Consider the following 20,712-nt stretch of genomic DNA (forward strand, 5'->3'; position numbering starts at 1 on the left):
GAAGCAACTCAGCAGACAGTCACAGTGTAACAGATCTGTCTGGTGACTACCCTTGGTTTCAGGGATTTCAGGGGGAAATGGACGAATATTTAGCGGACAAAGCTAGCAGATTTCAGCGACCAACTATATCAAAGAGGGAGAGAAGTCTAGGCTGACTTTCTTTCCCAAAGTCACTGCCACAGACCAGGCTTTTACTCTTTTTTGGCCTAGATTTTGAATGCATTCACTTAACTGCAGTTTCCCAGTCCCCAGCTTCTGTCCAAACATACTAGGTGGATTGGAGCAAATCAAAGCATGTCACTTGCCAGGTTACTGGGCTTAATGGCTCCCATTTCTCAATAGGTGAAGTTCAAACTCTTTTAAATATCTATTAGCTATCTAATAGCTACAACCTTCATGATGAGAGACTTGTCTCCCACCACCACCCTGCCCCACCTCCATGGGAACACTACCTGTACTTTGGGATTAAGGAATGAGTTGTGATCTCAGAAATATGCCATCCTTTCTCATTCATCTATTGTTCAACAGAGGCCACTCCACTTCTACTGGCTCTTCCAGGCTCAGGGAAGGCATCACCTCCTTTGAGGACTTGCCACCCACTCCAAAGCACTATGAGCCCCTCCTGGTAGCTCGCGTGTATCGAGTCTGGTGTGGATTGCCCAGCATACCTGTTATAGTGTAAATTCTCTTGTTTTCTAATTAACTCCTTGCAACTACACCACAAGCTCATGGAGGTCAAGGACTGTATCTTCTCCACCTCTGAATACTCAGCATCTAGCTTGGCTTACAAAAACTATTTGTTGAATGAAAAAATAAAAGGGGTAGAGCCAAGACTCAACCCCTACCTTAAATCTAGTGCTTTTCTCAACATATCACAGCAAATAAGAGTGATACATCATGGTAGAGTACTAAATAATTCAGATGGCAGATTTCCTTTCTATAATCTAGCAGAGTAAAATGGTGACATGGTAATAAAATGGGTAAATTAATCTGGATATTAAGAGACCATTCTATTAATACTTAGGCCTACACTGAGTCCTCAAAATGCTTAATTACATGTAGTACAAAATATTTCAAAGTTTTAGTCCTAAAGTTAGGAAGAAGATACAGTATCCATTTATTGAATTACAAATACACTTGAAAATATTCTGATGATACCTATTTTATGTAAACACATTTATATCATATCTATCAACAAATGCCCTTAATCTTTTTATTGAGGAGTTAACTCAATTTTAGTTTTGTATTTTCTTATCCTCTTTCTCTTACTTACTATGTGGGTAAACAGAAAATAAAAGGGGTAAATGCAGATCTGTCTCTCACTTACTATCTATGTGGGTAAACAGAAAACAAAAGGGGTAAATGCAGATCTGTCTCTCACTTACTATCTATGTGGGTAAACAGAAAACAAAAGGGGTAAATGGTTATCTTTTGCCTTTTTATACCTATCAGCAAAAGGTTCCATTGGGAAAGCAGCTGAAAATTAGTAACAGACAATGTACTTTCATTGCAGCCATGAAATTAAAAGACGCTTGCTCATTGGAAGAAAAGCTATAACCAACTAGACAGCATTGGTAAAGACATTACTTTACCAACAAAGGTCTGTCTAGTCAAAGCTATGGTTTTTCCAATAGTCATGTATGGATGTGAGAGTTGGACTATAAAGAAAGATGAGCATGTATACCTGTGGTGGATTCATTTTGATATTTGGCAAAACTAATACAATTATGTAAGGTTTAAAAAAAAAAAAAAAAGAATTATCAGTGAACAAATTTTAAGTAGCAACAATCCAACCCATGCAGATTTTGTAAAGGACTCTAACCAAGGTCTTCTCTCTTATTAAAAAGGCAAAACCAATAAGCCAAGGAAACAGGCAGCAATGTATTTATTGGAAATGAACTAGACATTACATTAACCAAATGAAGATGTAACAATGCATGAAGCATAATTGGTGCAACATTTAAAAGATCACAAAATAAAAAGAAAATTCATTTTCAAAAGAAATATTGTATCCAAGGCGAGCCCTGAACACCATAATACAACTGATAACATTGACTGTGAAGATCCAGAATAAAATTTAAACCGAACAACTGAAAGAAAAATTTTCTTTTCCCAACTTGAAGGCTCCCTGGCTACCACCTGTGTTTCATACACACCAGATAATTTTCATCACCAGACAGTAATCAGATGATATTTATTATATTCCTCATAAGAAAATACCTCTCCTACAAATAGAGAAATTTGAGGGAAATCCAAGCAACAAAACGGTCAGTGGCCCCAACTGATTAGGTCAGCATTTTCTAGAATCTAGAAATTACATTAATTTTACTAGTAAGACTTCATTTTCTTCTGAGAAACTGCCTGGATGAGAGGGCGTGCTGATTGTAACATTACATTTACTACACGGCACTGAGTCACTACATTCCACTGAGTAACTGGGTGGTCGGGGGGTGGGAGGGGGTGTTCAGATGCTTATCCATTCATCAAATGTTTCTGAAACCTTTAGAGCTTTACTTTTCTACTCTGTAATACACTGTAGCTTGTGTATAACAAACTCCCTTTGAAAAAAATTATCCCAGATAATCCATCTGTGATAATACAAGCACTGCAAAAAGCAGTGATGAAAAATATTGTTTGCAAAGGCAAAATTGCTGCATCCACTTTCCGAGGCACTGTCATAGAATCATCTCTGAAATGGAGAAATTCCATGTGTAAGTTAAAAATTGCTTTCCTTCAATTCACCCAGCATGCATGAATGTCTTGTTATAATCTCTCTGTAGACTGAGAAAGTCAAATGCAGAACTGTAGGTTTTAGAAAGGCTTTCTCCTTCCCTTCCCATAGATTTCAAGTTTGTTTTAAACATTCCACAGTTCTCATAAACACTCATGTGAAAAGGGGAGGATGATTACAACCTTATCAGAACTGTCAATTGACAAAAAAAATATCTCAACACAGTATCTCATCTTCAGAAAACCAATCATAATTGCATTTCCTTACCCTCCGTTTAAGGTAGAGAGAACTAAGACAAGAGTTCCCACATTTTAGTGGGAAATGGCAAATCCTTGTCACTAACTATGGCACCACGTAGTACATTCAGGAGAAATTTCAATAAAAAGGTAGAAAGTTAATCTAGACAATTTATGTATGCTCAGTCGCTCAGCCGTGTCCAACTCTTTGTGACCCCATGGACTGTAGTCGGCCAGGCTCCTCAGTCCATGAGATTTTGCAGGCAAGAATACTGGAGTGGGTTGCCATTTCCTACTCCAGGGCTAGATAATTTAGGTCCTAAATTAATTTTTAAGGACTGATATGTTTAGTTTAACAAAACGCTGGTCTAATTTACTAGAAAATTAGTAATGTTCTCTTTCACCTTGAGCTGGATGGGCAGACTCAGCCACTGTCTTGTTTCCTCCTTACACACAACTAAAGTAATGCCTGACCAGACTCAAAATGCATGTAGGTGTGACATGCTCATTGGCACAAAGCAGGCAGCAGGGGAAGGCCCCTACTTTCCTGAAAAACTCAGAGGAGCTTTACTGGCAATCAGTCATTTTCCTCATATATATATAATGTCAGTAGATTTTAAGACAGATGCACATAAAGTTACACAAATGTTTCCACCTCTCCACCACTGAGTGAAACATGCCATTCTTTGGAGAAAAAAATACATTCATTTTTTTCAAGTATATTTCAATATACAAAGATGTTCTAGCTTTGTTTCACTGCAAAGACAAACTGATGTCACACGTGTCCAAGGGGAACTTCACTTTAACTTCCCTTTGGTGTGGATTTCATGAAGTTTTGATTTCTTTTTTTAAAAAATTGCTCTAAATATGCATCTACTTTTATCTGAAAGCATCAACTCTTTATGTCCATTTTATATATATGTACATAGTCAACAAGAACAGCAAAAAACAGTCTACATATGTACAATGGTTTAGAAGTGGCACGCTCTGAGGAGAGCAAGGGCCACTGGCTCTGACGGGCTCACAACCAATTCAGTGATTGTCAGCTCTGGTGTCCAGCACTGGGCCAGCAGCATGCAGACTCCTCCAGACTGTAGCATCCTTGAATGGTCACGTCCTGCTGAGGTGGCAAGTCTTCATGGCTTGTTTCCTGTCTTGGCTTTGTTGTTAGGGTTGCAGTTTAAGTCTCTCAGCAGTGGTTCGCAGTTGGCTAAAATATCTGCAGGCAGCAGCTTCCAGATCTGCTCCACTGCCTTCTGATAAGCCGTCTTCTCCTGTTCCAGGGTCCGGATCAAAGACTTCATTTTGGTCTCTCTGGTTAAAAGATTTTCCAGGTTGGACTCCAAGGTCTGAATTTTAGCATGAGCTATCTGTTTGGGGCAAAAACAAAAACACACAAAATCCGCCAAATCAACAATCTGAAGGTTTTGGTTCATCATCACAGCAGCAGTCAGAACTTACATATATTAGCTAATCATATCATATTACTTAGTACAATAGTATAGGAAGCAAATACTCTGAAACCGTCCACGACATGGCGATTTTTTATGGTTCTCAAAAATATAACTAGAGTCCTAACAAAATACATTTCATTTCACTGAATACACCAAAAATGCAATATTAAATCATCATCCCTCAGTAGTGAGGGTACTCACTCCACACACAGGCCTTCTCCAAGAGTGACTGGGATCTGACAGGGAAAAACAGGAGATTCCTGACACTGCCCTAAGGTGTTAAAAGGTTTTTTTGCCCTCTGAGAGGAAATACAGGGTTTGCTCAACACATACATGGGATCTTATCAGTTTTTACAGGTGTTGGATGTGCCCATATAACTTGGGAACCCAGAGGTGATGACAGCATTGAACTGTGAATGAAAAAATTTGTAACCATTAATAAAAATCATTATAACATAAAGTAGGTGCAAACCCACTTTCCCTAAATAAATGTTCAACTAATCATCACTGAAACATCCTAGTAATAAAGGACAATAGCCTGTTTATTTTTCTTTCTGAAAACAGACACTGTTGTCTCTTTTTAAAAAATTTTTATTGGAGTATAGTTGCTTTACAATGTTATGTAAGTTTCTGCTGTAAAGTGAATCAGTTACACATATACATATATCCCCTCTTTTTTAGATTTCCTTCCCATTTAGGTCACCACAGAGCACTGAGTAGAGTTCCCTGTGCTATACAGTAGGTTCTCATTACTTATCTATTTTGTACACAGTACCCATAATGTATACATGTCAATCCCAATCTCCCAGTTCATCCCCCTCCTCCTCCTCCACCTTGGCATCCATCACACACACACATAACACACACACACACAAAATCTACAAACAATAAGTGCTGGAGGGCTTCCCTGGCAGCTAAGCTGGTAAAGAATCCGCCTGCAATGCAGGAGACTCTGGTTCAATTCCTGGGTCTGGAAGATCCCCTGGAGAAGGGACAGGTTACCCACTGCAGTATTCTTGCCTAGGGAATTCCATGGACAGAGGAGCCTGGCTGGCTACAGTCCATGGGGTCGCAGAGTCAGACACAACTGAGCAACTTTCACTTTCATATAATTAACACCTCAAACAAAGATATAATTTGGTAAATAAATGCTGGAGAGGATGTGGAGAAAATGGAACCCTCCCACACTGTTGGTGGGAATGTAAATTGGCACAGGCATTATGGAAAACAGTATACAGGTTCCTTAAAACACTGAAAAATAGAGCTTCCATATGATCCATCAATCCGACTCCTGGGCATATATCCAGAGAAAACCATAATTCAAAGATACATACAGCCCAATGTTCATTGCAGCACTACTCGGAATAGCCAGAACACGGAAGCAACCTAGATGTCCATCAGCAGAGGAATGGGTAAAGATGTGGCACCTGTACACAGTGCCATGAAAAGTAACTAAATAGTACCATTTGCAGAGATGTGGATGGACCTCGAGACTGTCATACAGAGTGAAGTCAGTTCGAAAGAGAAAAAACAAGTATCGCATAATATCGCTTATACGTGGAATGTAGAAAAATGGTATGGATGAATTTGCAGATCTTGTTTAAAAAAATGATCTTTAGCAATGCACTAACACAACATTTTGGCATTGTTTTGAATAGAAAAAGGCATAAAATGTTGAATGGGCCAGAGCTAATACAGATGAAATGAAGGAGGCCAGTGTTTCTTCTTGGGGAGCAATTACTCTAGGAACCCCTCATTTCTAAGCTATTACTCTCCCAGCTATCCTTCAGAGGAGTTACCACACATCAAAGCAGGGTTTTAGTGTTCCCTAGTTTGGAGACATGTGTTGACGAAGTGACAGGTAAGCAGAAACCAAAGAGCCATTCATTGGGTACTTAAGTTCTAACTCAGAATCCCTCTCCCCACACTCCCTACCCCCAACCCCTAGGCTCCCTGGAAGCTTTACTTTCTCCCCTCCCCCTCCTCTGATCACGGAAACCCCATTCCTTAAGGCTTGGATACATAGCACACTTAATATAGGTTACAGATGTGCAATATTACTTTACACTAAATCACTTATCGCATTTGTAAGAGTGCACTGATAAATAAATGCATAATTTTTATTATGAAATAACTATGAGAGAGCCCATCCTTAGGTAGGTTGATAAGGAATCCAGGGCCCTTGAGGAAGAAGGGGTCCAAGGCCTTAGGGAAGGAGAAAGGGGTCTGAGGTTCTCAAGAGGAGAAAAGCAGAGACCTTTTTTTTCTACATTGCTTTGTCTTAGTCAATATAACAATGTATCTTGCTCAAAGACATGTTTCTCCTTAACAAGAGCCTTCTGACTAATCTTGTTATTTTAAGATGTATATTATGGGAGTGGGTCTGGTAAGACCTTTCTTTCTATTGTTAGCTCCAATCCTGTTATCTTAAAATGTAAATTGTGGGAGTGGGTCTGGTAAGACCTTTACAACCTTGAGACATTCTTTTGATTTACTGTAATAATCAATTGAAAAAGTATATAACTCTTGCTGAGACTAATAAGGGGGGCATTCTCAGTCCCCCTTCTGATGTCCATGTCAGAAGCTTTTTCACTTTAATAAAACTCTGCTACACAAAAGCTCTTGAGCAATCAAGCCTGGGCCCTGGCTAAATCTTCTTTGGAGATCACCACATTAAAGCTATCAGCTGCAAATTCCTTCATGGCAAGGATTACATGTTACCTGTTTTCATTCAATTTTCTCCTTTCCATTTCTGTGAGTTTTAGTCTAGACAGTTCTCATCTTCCCCAATCAGATTTCTACAAATAATTGCTAGCTGGTCTCCCTACCTTCTCTCCCCGTTCTAATCTGTCCTCATCAAGGTTTTTCCAGATTGATCTCCCTAAAGTATGGTTCAAAATTTTTGAGAGATTTCTCTCTCAAGGTGATTAAAGCTGTGTTCTTCTTCTTGACCTTGAAAGTTATTTATAAATCTGCCTCCATCATGTTTACCCCACTTCTCCCCAATGTAAATCTTAAATGGATATGTTTCCTCTAAGTTCTGCCATATCATCCAGCTTTCAACACTCCTCTCTTATTCCCACCAAGCCTCTAGAGTCCAGCTCAAGCCCCAAGACACCCAGAGCTTTCCCAGTTTCCTCTAGTCAATCCCTCCCAACCTGAACTTAAACCAAACACGTGCAATACCCAGTAAGTTTTGAATCAGATTCTGCTCTGAACTGCCATTTAATTATTTTGTGAGAGGAGATTTTCTCTCCCAACTGACACTTACATCAGCATGTGCATTTGCAGCCCCCAGGGCACTTGGACACAATCTGATACACAGGTCAACAGTCAGCAATGGCTCAATCTATACCACAGCTCTATCCTTCCTGGGATGGTTCTATGCAGGAGAGGAGGCACTCAACAGCTTTTATGGTCAAATCACTATCTCTTTACCTGTAATTTTTCTAGAAGGTCCATGTTTTGTCTTTTCAGTTGGCTGTTGGCCCTCTCCAGCTTCTCTATGGGCTCACTGTCCTCGCAAGCATAGGAAGATTCTTGGAGTTCATCCTGTAGCACGTGATACTCCACCTCATAGGCATGTAACTGTTTAGAAATATCCATCTCAAAAACCTGCAGTGAAAACAGGGGTCAGTCTGACTTTCAGGATGTACACAAAGATACATCTGTGTATCTAAGGTGCATTTCCCAATACTTCTTAATGAGGAACAGCGTGACATACCAAACAAAGGGAATTGTAACAAATGTGACTGTCAAATAAAGACAAACAGATCATTTCTATACAATTGACACATTCTCAGGAGGAGGCCAAGACACTAGAGAAAGTTAATGTCCAAAGATATTTTGCAACCAAAATATACATAATCTAGGAATGGTCTCCCAAAGTGTAGCCTACCAGATAAACATGAATAACTGAGTAACTCTTATACAAGTTGGAGATCATCTTTGCTGGTTAATAAGCAAAACTGCATACTGCTGCTGCTGCTAAGGTGCTTCAGTCGTGTCCGACTCTGTGCGACCCCATAGACGGCAGCCCACCAGGCTCCACCATCCCTGGGATTCTCCAGGCAAGAACACTGGAATGGGTTGCCATTTCCTTCTCCAATGCATAAAAGTGAAAAGTGAAAGTGAAGTCGCTCAGTCGTGTCCGACTCTCAGCGACCCCATGGACTGCAGCCTACCAGGCTCCTCTGTCCATGGGATTTTCCAGGCAAGAGTACTGGAGTGGGTTGCCATTGCCTTCTCCAAAAACTGCATAGGGTATTTCTATACTAATAAGATCAAAAGCCCTTCTAATTATTTGTCAAGGAGGTAGAAAGGGCTTGTACTAAATATTTTCATCCATTTTCTAATCCATGCAAGTCTCTTAGAATTCACTAACATATCCTACCAGAGAGAGAATCTTTAAAATTGCACACCCTGGAAACTGTACATACGTATTCAATCTCTTAGTCATGTCCAACTCTGTGACACTATGAACTGTAGCCTGCCAGGTTCCTCTGCCCATGGGATTTTCCAGGCAGCAGTACTGGAGCGGGTTGCCATTTCCTTCTCCAGGGGATGTTCCTGACCCAGGGATCAAACCCACGTCTTCTGCATTGGAAGGTGCACTCTGTAGCACCGAGCCACTTGGGAACTGGGCACTGTATAGAGCTGTTTAATTGCAGCTGCCTCTGCTCTCCCGTATTGTCACCCATTAGGAAGACAGTTTGCTTCAAAGTTAGAGAACAAGTAACTCCTCCTTAGTCTAAACTTGCAAGAGAAAGTGAGCTGCCATTTAAGCATTGGTATCCACACTAACACTCTTGGGAGAGAAGAAACCACAAAAAATCTCACTGACTTACTTGCACTACTACTATTAGAGATATTCAAATCTTAGAATTGAAATGATATTTCGTGACAATATGGTTATTCTTTTTAAATAAGCATCTTTTTTCCCCCTACCCAGTGAGTATGAACACACTGGACTACTATACAACCATTAAAAACAAGAGCATGAATATATTTATTGGCATGCAAAAATGTCTGATACTCTACAACTATTTTAATAAAAAATCATTACACAACAGCATGTACAGTATAATTAGAGATTTTAAGAGGATGTTTAAGATGTTTTAAATCTCAAGCTATTGAGATTTGTAACTTCACTTTCTTCTTTGTGCTGTTCTATATTATTTGCATTTTTACAGTAAATAAAACTCATCAAAGTCTCCTTTAATATTAACAGTTCATTTTTGTTCAATTGCTAAGTTGTGTCCTACTCTTTGAAACCTACTCTTTGCAGTATGCTAGGTGCCCCTGTCCTTTACTATCTCCCAGATTTTGCTCAGATTCATGTCCATTGAGTTGGTGATGCTATTTAACCATCTCATCCTCTGCTGCCCCTTCCTCCTTTGGCCTTCAATCTTTCCCAGAATCAGGGTCTTTTCCAATGAGTCAGCTCTTCACATCAAATGGCCAAAGTATTTTTCCATAGTTAATCAATTCTACTGGCTAGAAAGTTATCTTTAATATCAAGTCCAAATCTACCAGCCTATAACTTCTATCAAATAACCACAGTAATAATCTCCAAAGCTAGGCAATTTCCTCATTAATCTTAGAAAAGAAAGGTGATCTAATTTCAAATCAAACTTCATCTCTCTCCAAAACCACAATCTCTGACTACTTGCCAGTCCCAAAAGATATTTCTGAAGAATTGGGGAATAAGTGAATATGTAAATAAAATTTATATTTTTCTATTTCCAGAGCATCTTAACAAATAAAAAACATTCACAGGTATTTACAGAATAATCTGCTTGTGGTTTCAATTCCACACATGTGGTAGAAAGAAAGTTTTACATGTAATAAAATGAGTTCTTGTGATAGACTTGTATAGAATGATACAAAATTCTTCAACTGAGTTGGTTACATTTACCCCTAAAAACAATGTTATTTCCATTCTGTAGAGAAGGAAGCTGAGACTCAGACAGGTTGCCCTCACTTGCCCAAAGTCACACAGCTAGTAGATAGCTGAACACTAGCACAAGATCTCAGACTCCCTTTCTCTTGCTCTAAACTCTGTCTTTTATCTGCTATCCCAAGGGCCTCTTGGAAAGTGGTAAATTTTATCAGTACTCATAAGGCATGATTGCTTTATTTACAAATCTGGTCTTAAGTATATTCATGTCATCCAAACAACAGTATATAACTACCACTTACCTGGTCCCTATGAAGAATCAGGGACTAGGTATACGATATACTGATTACCCTCCGTTTGCTTCCATTCTCTGCCCTCATCCATTCTCGGTACCCTAGGAGGCAGACCCCTCTGACCTGCATTCCCCACACTTTTCTTCCTGCTGATTTCTGGTTCAGTTCAGTGCAGTTCAGTTGCTCAGTTATGTCTGACTTTTTGTGACCCCATGGACTGCAGCACACCAGGCCTCCCTGTCCATCACCAACTCCCAGAGCTTACTCAAACTCATGTCCATTGAGTTGGTGACGCCATCCAACCATTGAATCCTCTGTCGTCCCCTTCTCCTCCTGCCTTCAATCCGTCTCAGCATCAGGGTCTTTCCAGTGAGTCAGTCCTTCACATCAGTTGGCCAAAGTTTTGGAGTTTCAGCTTCAGCATCAGTCCTTCCAATGAATATTCAGGACTGATTTCCTTTATGATGGACTGGTTGGATCTCCTTGCAGTCAACGGGACTCTCAAGAGTCTTCTCCAAACCACAGTTCAAAAGCATCAATTCATTGCCACTCAGCTTTCTTTATAGTCCAACTCTCACATCCATACATGACTATTGGAAAAACCATGGCTTTGACTATATGGACCTTTGTTGGCAAAGGAACGTCTCTGCTTTTTAATATGCTGTCTAGGTTGGTCATAAGTTTTCTTCCAAGGAGCAAGCATCTTTTAATTTCATGGCTGCAGTCACCATCTACAGTGATTTTGGAGCCTCCCAAAATAAAGTCTGTCACTGTTTCCACTGTTTCCCCATCTATTTTCCATGAAGTGATGGGACCAGATGCCATGATCTTAGTTTTCTGAATGTTGAGCTTTAAGCCAATTTTTTCACTCTCCTCTTTCATCCTCATCAAGAGGCCCTTTAGTTCCTCTTTACTTTCTGTCATAAGGGTTGTGTCATCTGCATATCTGAGGTTATTGATATTTCTCCCAGCAATCTTGATTCCAGCTTGTGCTTCATCCAGCCCAGCATTTCTCATGACTTCTGGTTGGGTACAGCCAATGGCAAAGGTCATCAGGAGATCAAAAGGGGCAGAAGAAATAGGTTGGTAACTTCTTCCCTGCTCCTTCCCTGTCTTGCTCACCAAGAGCACAGCAACCTCCAGAGAGCCTGCCTCCAGACTTCGGCACTCACTGGGCCTGGCAGCACTATCATATCCTCCTTCTCCGGATGCAGCACCAGGGATATGAACAGTTCCCTCTGTCACTGGTTCCTAAGCACCTGGACATCGTATCTTGTTCCCTTAATCTTGCCCGCACTCCTGTAAATCATACCCTCCCTTGAGCTGCTGGAGGTAGATTGTGTTTCCTGCAAGGGACCCTGACTAATAAAGCAAGTCTCATTTAAGCCTCACAAAACCTCTTGGGTCAGAACTGTCCCATTTTGCAGGGGAGAACATTAGAGTGATGTGTACAAGACAGACAACTAATAAAAGATCTGGAAGCTGATGGGGAATCCAAGACTGTCTGATTCCAGTCTTCATTCCTGTCATGTGTACTCCTCATATATTTTAAAACAGAATTGGTGGTTCAGACGGCAAAGGATCTGCCTGCCAATGAAGGAGACTCAGGTTCGATCCCTGTGTGGGGAAGATCCCCTGGAGAAGGGAATGGCAACTCACTCCAGTACTCTTACCTGGGAAACCCCACGGATAGAGAAGCCTAGTGGGCTGCAGTCCATGGAGTCATAAAGAGTCGGACACAACTAAGTGACCAATACACACAACGATATTACAAAGCTAAGCGCGTCTCAGCTTATTCATTTATCAGGTCTTCCTAACTCTCTTAGTTCTATCTTCAGTCTTATCACCGATCTAAATTGAAAAACTCATGAATCATCACAGGCAAGGACTGAACACCTTGCCTGGGCACAGCCACACAATGTCACAAGGAGAAATTACACAATAGTTTCATTTCTAGATAAAATGTATCTGATCAAATTTAAAAATGGTCAAGCAAAACACAGGTTTATGCTAAAACATTTAATAATATAATTAGTAGAGAAACTGCTATATAATCTTATACCTTATTATTACCATTTAAATCATACCTGGGTGATTATTTTTTCCATTTCAGATGAATTCATATCGGGGAGAGTGATTTTAAGGAATTCAACAATATTTTCAAAGTTTTCACATTCCATTATGAGTGTCTCTTGGTTGCTCAACAGGCTTAGGGCAACCTTAAATATAACTTCAGTTCCCTGAAGAAAAATAATATCTGAAAAAAAAAAAAGATATATAATTTTCATGATCAAAATTATGCCTCTACTATTGTAAAACGTGACCTCTGTGTGTTAATGGGGTTTTTTGCATGGTTTTGTGTGTGTGTGTGTGTGTGTGTGTGTGTATGGTGGTTGTTTTAATTACTGCAACAGAACCACAGAATATTTTGCAAAATAAAACTGGTCAAAATAACCTAGATTTGAAATAAATAATAATATGACCAAAACAAATAAAGAGTTGTTTAACTATTCTTTTTACTTATTTAGGAACCTCAGATAAGGTCAGGGTAAAAAGAAAAAGATAAATTATATATTTGTTTGTCCACATATTTATAATTTTTAGTGCAGCAGCAGCAGTTGCAAATTTAATGGAGACTTATATTTAGATTTTCTTCATGAGGAGAATACAAAAACAAATCAACATAATCAATAGCTTAGGATTAAACTCTCATTACCATAATAAAAAACTACAAGAACCAGTTAATATGTAATGAAACCTGTACTAGAGAAAAAACTTTAAGGAAAAAAAAAACTTTAAAAGAAAAATCAAAATCAGGGTATAACCTAAATCAGAAGAGAAAAAGAAAGGCTACCCTAACTCTGAAAGTGAAAGTGAAGGTGCTCTGTCCTGTCCAACTCTTTGCGATCCCATGGACCGTAGCCTACCAGGCTCCTCTGTCCTTGGGATTTTCCCAGGCAAGAGTACTGGAGTGGGTTGCCACGACCTTCTCCAGGGGATCTGCCTAACCCAGGGATCAAACCCGGGTCTCCTGCATTGCAGGCAAACGCTTTACGTTTGAGCCACCAGAGTTTCACCCTGACTCTGAACTTTGCTCCAAACAAATGTAAACCAATAGTTTTGAAAAGTACTAAATACTTTTGTATAAGCATTCCTCTTAATCCATGCCATTCTGTAGTCAGTAATAAACAAGAGGGGGTTGTTAAAAATGAGGGAACCATAAAACAATCACTTCAAACATGGTCATTCTTCTTGCTCACACATCTTTCCCTTTGCTGACAGTTTCTGTTCTTCACTCAATTCTAAGAATGGTGTGGCTATTGTAGAGCTGACAGCATCATTCATATTCTCTTAGCAAAAAACAGATGACTGGGGAAATATGTTTCCTGAATTCAGATATCAAGCTTCCTAGGGTAAGTCAGAGAGAGATACCCTAAATATCATTTTAGATTTGATAAGCTATTTCCTGATAAGAAAATATATAAATGAAAGGATTTATAGAAGACCTATAAATAGAAACCCAAGCTCCAAAGAAAACTTCCCTGGAGAAAAAGCAATCGTGTATGCTCAATATAAAAATGGATATTTGGTAAATATTTGATTCTGGGCATCCTTGTTTTACTCTTTTGCTGCACTTAGCCTACAAATTGTATCAGCACTAATGCAGTGTCTAATTTTTAAAACCACAGCCCCTAGTAAGAAGGACACAGTACACTGTAATCTGGTGATATATATATACATATTACATGTATTAATATATCTTTGGGCTTCCCTGGTGGCTCAGATGGTAAAGAATCTGGCCACAATTCAGGAGACCTGGGTTCAATCCTTGAGTTGGGAAAATCCCCTGGAGGAGGATATATCTTCAAATTTGAAGTTTCTCCAAATAACATTTTTTTCCCTATAACTGATGTATTCTCTTTATTCTATTTTAGTTCATGTTTTTCAATCCTGGTAATGACCTACAATCAGGCCAATACTTCCAATTTGACCAAAAGCTCAAATTTAGCAAAAGCACAGATATAAATACTGTCTATTTGCACTACAGGTGCCAGATAGATGAGTGGAACATAAAAACTGGAAGCCTCTTCTGAGGTCATCAAGCTCTTAACATTAGAATAAACCTCTGCTAAAGAGTCGTTTTTTAAAAAGATGGTTTGCTTTTTAAATAACAGATTTAGACAAAGCTAACTAAAGAGGTATGACAGATGTAAAAGCCTCATAAGGTAACATAAGCTGTGTCACACTCTCTTTTTGCTACACTGTGGAGCAAAACAGCATCTCAACAACTTGCCCTGGGTCCAACCAGCTGTGCACCCAGTGTTAGAGATGGGCATCACCTCTGTACTGGCATGACAGGAGGGCACTTAAAGCAATAAAACAGGAATTCCAATTACCTTGTTAACAATAAAAAGTCACATTAACAAGTGCCATTAAAAACAACATTGAAAGAGGTGCTTCCATTAACCCAGTCAGAGAACATGTTGTTTCTCTGTGTTTTGAATCCAGGTTGAAGAGGACAATGGGGAAGGAAATACAAAAGAGATAGGAAAGATGTGTATAAAAATATGAAAAAAATTATACAGTAGAAATCCTTAGTTCATATTTTTTAAAAATTATACTGTGACTTTTTTAGGTATAAATGAAAATAAGAATTCCATTATAGTTTACTCAAATACAGGAGCTCAGCACTTCTTCTTTCCCTTTGCGTTTCAATTTAAGACGAAGATGGTTTCAAATTACTCTCAGAATGGAGCCAGGCATATTTATTAAATTCCATTAGCAATTTGTGATTCTGTGATACAATGCTAGATAAAACAATTGAAGCACCTTATGGCTAGAAGTATACCCCTTGGAAGAGATAACACTGTTCCAACTGATCATTGGTATCTCTTACCAAACACTCTGGCTACAAATCCTAATGGAAATTGAGAGGCAAACAACGTGAGGAACCAGGGGGCAGCATAAAGACTGGGGCTGATTTCATTTTCTTCAAGATGATTGTAGAGATCTCTGTGATAATCATGAAGGAGCCTGGACAGCTGGTACATTTGAATCTAAAGTTAATTTGGAAAAGAAAAATAACATATTATGCATTTATCTGAGTACACATAAAACAAATACTGTTTAATGTCATTACTCTAATATTTAAGAACTAATTCATGTATATTAGAGAAACAAAAGCAATATTGTTTTATTATTATGTTAAAGTTGACAGATCCAAGTTCATTTAACTGAGATCATACAGCAAGTCACTGTAAGTCCATCTATGACTAGACAGCACATTTCTCTATCACGTGTGTTTTGGTATAGCCATGTATACATGGAAATGGTAATTATTCTTCCTGTAGGAAGGTATGGCTTTTGGAATTTAGTCAGAACCGTCCTGGCTCAGGACTCTCATGGAAGGGCCATTCTAATTTCAGACCAGTTGCAGAAAAGCTTCCATCCAAAAGAATCGACCACATCTGGTTCAAAAGCAAGACCCTGTCTGTCTTTGCTGGGGCCAGCATTGGATTTACGACAGAACCCACCAGGCAATCTGCGCGCTAGGACACTGTCAGGCTTAGAAGGTAAAGGAGCCAGAAACCTGAACTGTGATTTCTAATATCTAAGATATTCCAGCAGCATATTTTCTCTTGACAAAGGAGATTCAAGCAAAAAGTACAGTCCGAATGTTTATAGTACTGAAAGAAATTATTTAATTTAGCTACTGAGCTGATTACTCATATTTAAAAAAATATTATAAAGACAGCTTATAGTAACTTTTAAAGTCTTACATGTGGGTAGTTAAAAGTAAAGCAGTAGCAAATAATAAACAAATCCATGATTTGTGATTTAATTTAAATTTTTATCTACACAGTAACAGATTGAGTCATGAGTCCTTGATCAGTTATATCAGCTTAACTTCTTGGTGTGAAATACATTCAACATTTTCCTAAATCTAGCAGAACTTCTTTCTCTAGACAGCATCAAAATATCATTCTTAAGTAGTATAAAAATAGCTAATAATAACCAACTATATTATGAATTCAACTGTTTTTCAGAGCACAAAACTAAAAAATCAAAGTACTATACATAAATATAGCAAATGTTTGATCTCTATCTGTGGAAACTAAGGATCCACACAAGCTGTAAAAGGAAAGAATTAAAGAGCCACTGGAAGTCATAAATATAAAATAAGAAGTTTAGCAGCAGTCAAGCAAAGAGGTTTTAAAAAATGAGATTATAATCTCATTAAGTCATGTTGAAAAAACATCATATATTTATTTCCATTAGGCCACTTACAGTTTAGAAACTAGACATACTGGGCTCTAAGTATTGCCGTTGTTGGTAGTACAAAAATCAAAGACATCTAATTAGCAGAATAAAAAGAAAGCCTATCATCAAAAACATTCTGTCCTTATTCGTCCACTGTCTTAACACAGAAGCAATATATATATATATATATATATATATATATTTTTTTTTTTTTTTTTTTGGTAGAACCTTATTTTTTCCCTACATTCTAAACTGGGGGTTAAGAACATTTCTTCCATCAAGGTATATTTACATTAAATTTCTTTTGACAAAATATAACTCAGTCTTCCTTCCAAGGAAACTTTCATAACAAGATGCCATTTGCTAATAATACATAATTTTTCAATTCTACCTTAGAGATAACATGAAAATCTTCCAATGGAAGAGACAGAACTGGAGGAAGGGAGATGCAGAGAGTGGGGGAGAAAAAGCAGAGACCAAAGACTTCAAATAAAAAGATGCTTTACACTTAACATAGAAAACAGCAGACACAAATATGATGGGCTGTCCATAGTTAAAAGAGCCCTGAACCTCCTCATTTTACAGATAAAATGAGTGCCTGCTGGAGAGAAGGAAAGATATATGCATTTGAATGCAGAGTTTCAAAGAATAGCAAGGAGAGATAAGAAAGACTTCCTCAGTGATAAACGCAAAGAAATAGAAGAAAACAATACAATGGGAAAGACCAGAGATCTCAAGAAAATTAGAGATACCAAGGGAACATTTCATGCAAAGATGGGCTCAATAAAGGACAGAAATGGTATGACAGAAGCAGAAGACATTAAGAAGAGGTGACAAGAATACACAGAAGAAATATACAAAAAAGATCTTCATGACCCAGATAATCACAATGGTGTGATCACTCACCTAGAGCCAGACATCCTGGAATGAGAGGTCAAGTGGGCCTTAGGAAGCAACACTATGAACAAAGTTACTGGAGGTGATGGAATTCCAATTGAGCTATTTCAAATCCTAAAAGATGATACTGTGAAAGTGCTGCCCTTAATATGCCAGCAAATTTGGAAAATGCAGCAGTGGCCACAGGACTGGAAAAGGTCAGTTTTCATTCCAATCCCAAAGAAAGGCAATGCCAAAGAATGCTCAAACTACCACACAATTGCACTCATCTCACATGCGAGCAAAATAATTCTCAAAATTCTCCATGCCAGGCTTCAACAGTATGTGAACCATGAACTTCCAGATGTTCAAGCTGGATTTAGAAAAGGCAGGAACCAGAGATCAAACTGCCAACATCCGTTGGATCACTGAAAAAACTAGAGTTCCAGAAAAACCTCTCCTTCTGCTTTATTGACTATGCCAAAGCCTTTGACTGTGTGGATCACAACCAACTGGAAAATTCTTCAAGAGATGGGACTACCAGACCACCTGACCTGCCTCCTGAGAAATCTGTATGCAGGTCAAGAAGCAACAGTTAGAACTGGACATTGAACAACAGACTGGTTCCAAATCGGGAAAGGAGTACATCCAGGCTGTATATTGTCACTCTGCTTATTTAACTTATATGCAGAGTACATCATGAGAAATGCTGGACTGAATGAAGCACAAGCTGGAATCAAGACTGCCGGGAGAAATATCAATAACCTCAGATATGCAGATGACACCAATCTTATGGCAGAAAGTGAAGAACTAAAGAGCCTCTTTATGAAAGTGAAAGAGAGTGAAAAAGTTGGCTTAAAACTCAACATTCAGAAAACTAAGATCATGGTATCTGGTCCCATCATTTCATGGAAAATAGATGGGGAAACAATGGAAACAGTGAGAGACTTTATTTTGGGGGACTCTAAAATCACTGCAGATGGTGATTGCAGCCATGAAATTAAAAGATGCTTGCTCCTTGGAAGAAAAGTTATGACCAACCTAGACAGCATATTAAAAAGCAGAGACATTTTTTTGCCAACAAAGGTCTGTCTAGTCAAAGCTTTGGTTTTTCCAGTAGTCATGTATGGACGTGAGAGTTGGACTATAAAGAAAGCTGAACAGCGAAGAATTGATGCTTTTGAACTGTGGTGTTGGAGAACATTCTTGAGAGTCCCTTGGACTGCAAGGAGATCCAACCAGTCCATCATAAAGGAAATCAGTCCTGAATATTCATTGGAAGGATTGGTGCTGAAGCTGAAACTCCAAAACCTTGGCCACCTGAATGTGAAGAACTGACTCATTGGAAAAGACCCTGATGCTGGGAATGATTGAAGGCAGGAAGAAAAGGGGACGACAGAGGATGAGATGGTTGGATAGTATCACCGACTCAATGGACATGAGTTTGAGTAAGCTCCGGGAGTTGGTGATGGACAGGGAAGCCTGGCATACTGCAGTCCATGGGGTTGCAAAGAGTCAGACATGACTGAGTGACTGAACTGAACTGAACTGCAGTGCCCAAGCTCACACCATGCAGGTAATCAGAAATCCTATCAAGTGATCCTAACCCTGTTGCCACTTCCAGTTCTGAATATCATGTTGATTGAAAAAGAAACACTTTCTGTTCTAGAAAGTAGAAAAGTGTTGCATCTCACTTTACAGATCAAAAGGCTCTATTTTCCAGTTAAGATTCCCAGTCTCATGGCCTCTAAGAACACTGTCCCCACAGATTCTTAAACATCTTCATTTTCATAACTATGGACAGGAAATATTTCTTGGTAATTGTGGGTCATATTAAATCAACATATAAATCCAGTGTATGTGAATTTTTATAATGCCAAATTGATGAGGAATTTCTTCAAATTGGAAAAAGGTTGAATTTTTAAAGTGATATCTGTATCTACCCTTTTAATTTATGAATCAAGACCATGTGACTCCTTTCTTTGAAATTTTAATGGCAGATTCCAAACTGTTACTTCTGAAAATACAAGGGTACCAAATGCTTCCTATACAATATGGCACAATAAACTGTTTAGAAATAGGGTAAAAAATAAAACCTTCCATAGTTATTACTATTTCACTTGCAGAATGTTTATAGACCTACGAATAGTCATCAACTAGGAATCAACTGTCAGATGATAAAGAATCCACCTGCAATGTGGGAAACCTGGGTTCGATCCCTGGGTTGGGAAGGTCCCCTGGAAAAGGGAAAGGCTACCAACTCCAGTATCCTGGCCTGGAGAATTCCATGGACTGTGTAAGTCCATGGGGTCGCAGAGTTGGACACAACTGAGAGACATTCACTTTCATGAATCACTGTATTTGATTTCTCTACCCTGAAATCAGGATTTCTGTACACCCTTCATAAGAACTCACAGCTGAAACCCAACACTGAGAGCAAAGCCTTATCTTCCCGCCAAAAATTCCATCTTGAAGAAGTATTAATAATAAAAAATGGAGCACTCCCTCTCCACTCATCCTCTCAAGAAAACGCCACTTACCATAACATTCATAGAGTGAAAATAAAGTATCATTTTGCCCAAGGATTGGTAAGATTGAAATACTACATGCAAATACTGATCACTGGGAACCAGTACAAAGTATATTTAAAAGTATATTTTTGTAATTATAAAAATATTTTATATTTTAGTTCTTATCTAAAGCATAATATTATGACGAACTCGGCATCATGTCTACCTCATTTCACGGGAGGAGAACCCTGACACATTTTTCTCTTTAAAGCCTTCCCTTATATTTTTATGTCTGAAAGCTTTAAATTGCAAGGTAGTGGTTGTTTAAGATATCGTATCTACAGTGAAAATTTGAACTTTTTGTTAGAAAACAGCATGTTAAGGAAAGTGAAGTTTAAACTAGAGAGGAGAAATGTATAAACAGAAAGTTTGAAATATAATAATGGCAGTGA

General features: G+C 38.6%; 1 protein-coding gene across 7 annotated transcripts in view; it reads right to left on the reverse strand.

The window, feature by feature from the left end:
* Nucleotides 1–1,868: 1,868 nt before the first annotated feature.
* The window catches only part of TBC1D4 (TBC1 domain family member 4), a 210,753-nt gene continuing 191,909 nt past the window's right edge, over nucleotides 1,869–20,712 (reverse strand). For all 7 annotated transcript variants that reach the window (XM_070800342.1, XM_019971563.2, XM_019971564.2 and 4 more), the window contains 4 exons: nucleotides 15,511–15,670; nucleotides 12,701–12,870; nucleotides 7,860–8,036; nucleotides 1,869–4,337 (listed from right to left, as the gene is read on the reverse strand). In XM_070800342.1, the coding sequence (XP_070656443.1) occupies nucleotides 4,104–4,337; nucleotides 7,860–8,036; nucleotides 12,701–12,870; nucleotides 15,511–15,670 (741 nt within the window). In that variant the 3' untranslated portion in view covers nucleotides 1,869–4,103. The remainder of the gene's footprint in view (nucleotides 4,338–7,859; nucleotides 8,037–12,700; nucleotides 12,871–15,510; nucleotides 15,671–20,712) is intronic.

Source organism: Bos indicus, chromosome 12, assembly GCF_029378745.1.
Source record: "Bos indicus isolate NIAB-ARS_2022 breed Sahiwal x Tharparkar chromosome 12, NIAB-ARS_B.indTharparkar_mat_pri_1.0, whole genome shotgun sequence".
Classification (NCBI taxonomy): Eukaryota; Metazoa; Chordata; class Mammalia; order Artiodactyla; family Bovidae; genus Bos; species Bos indicus.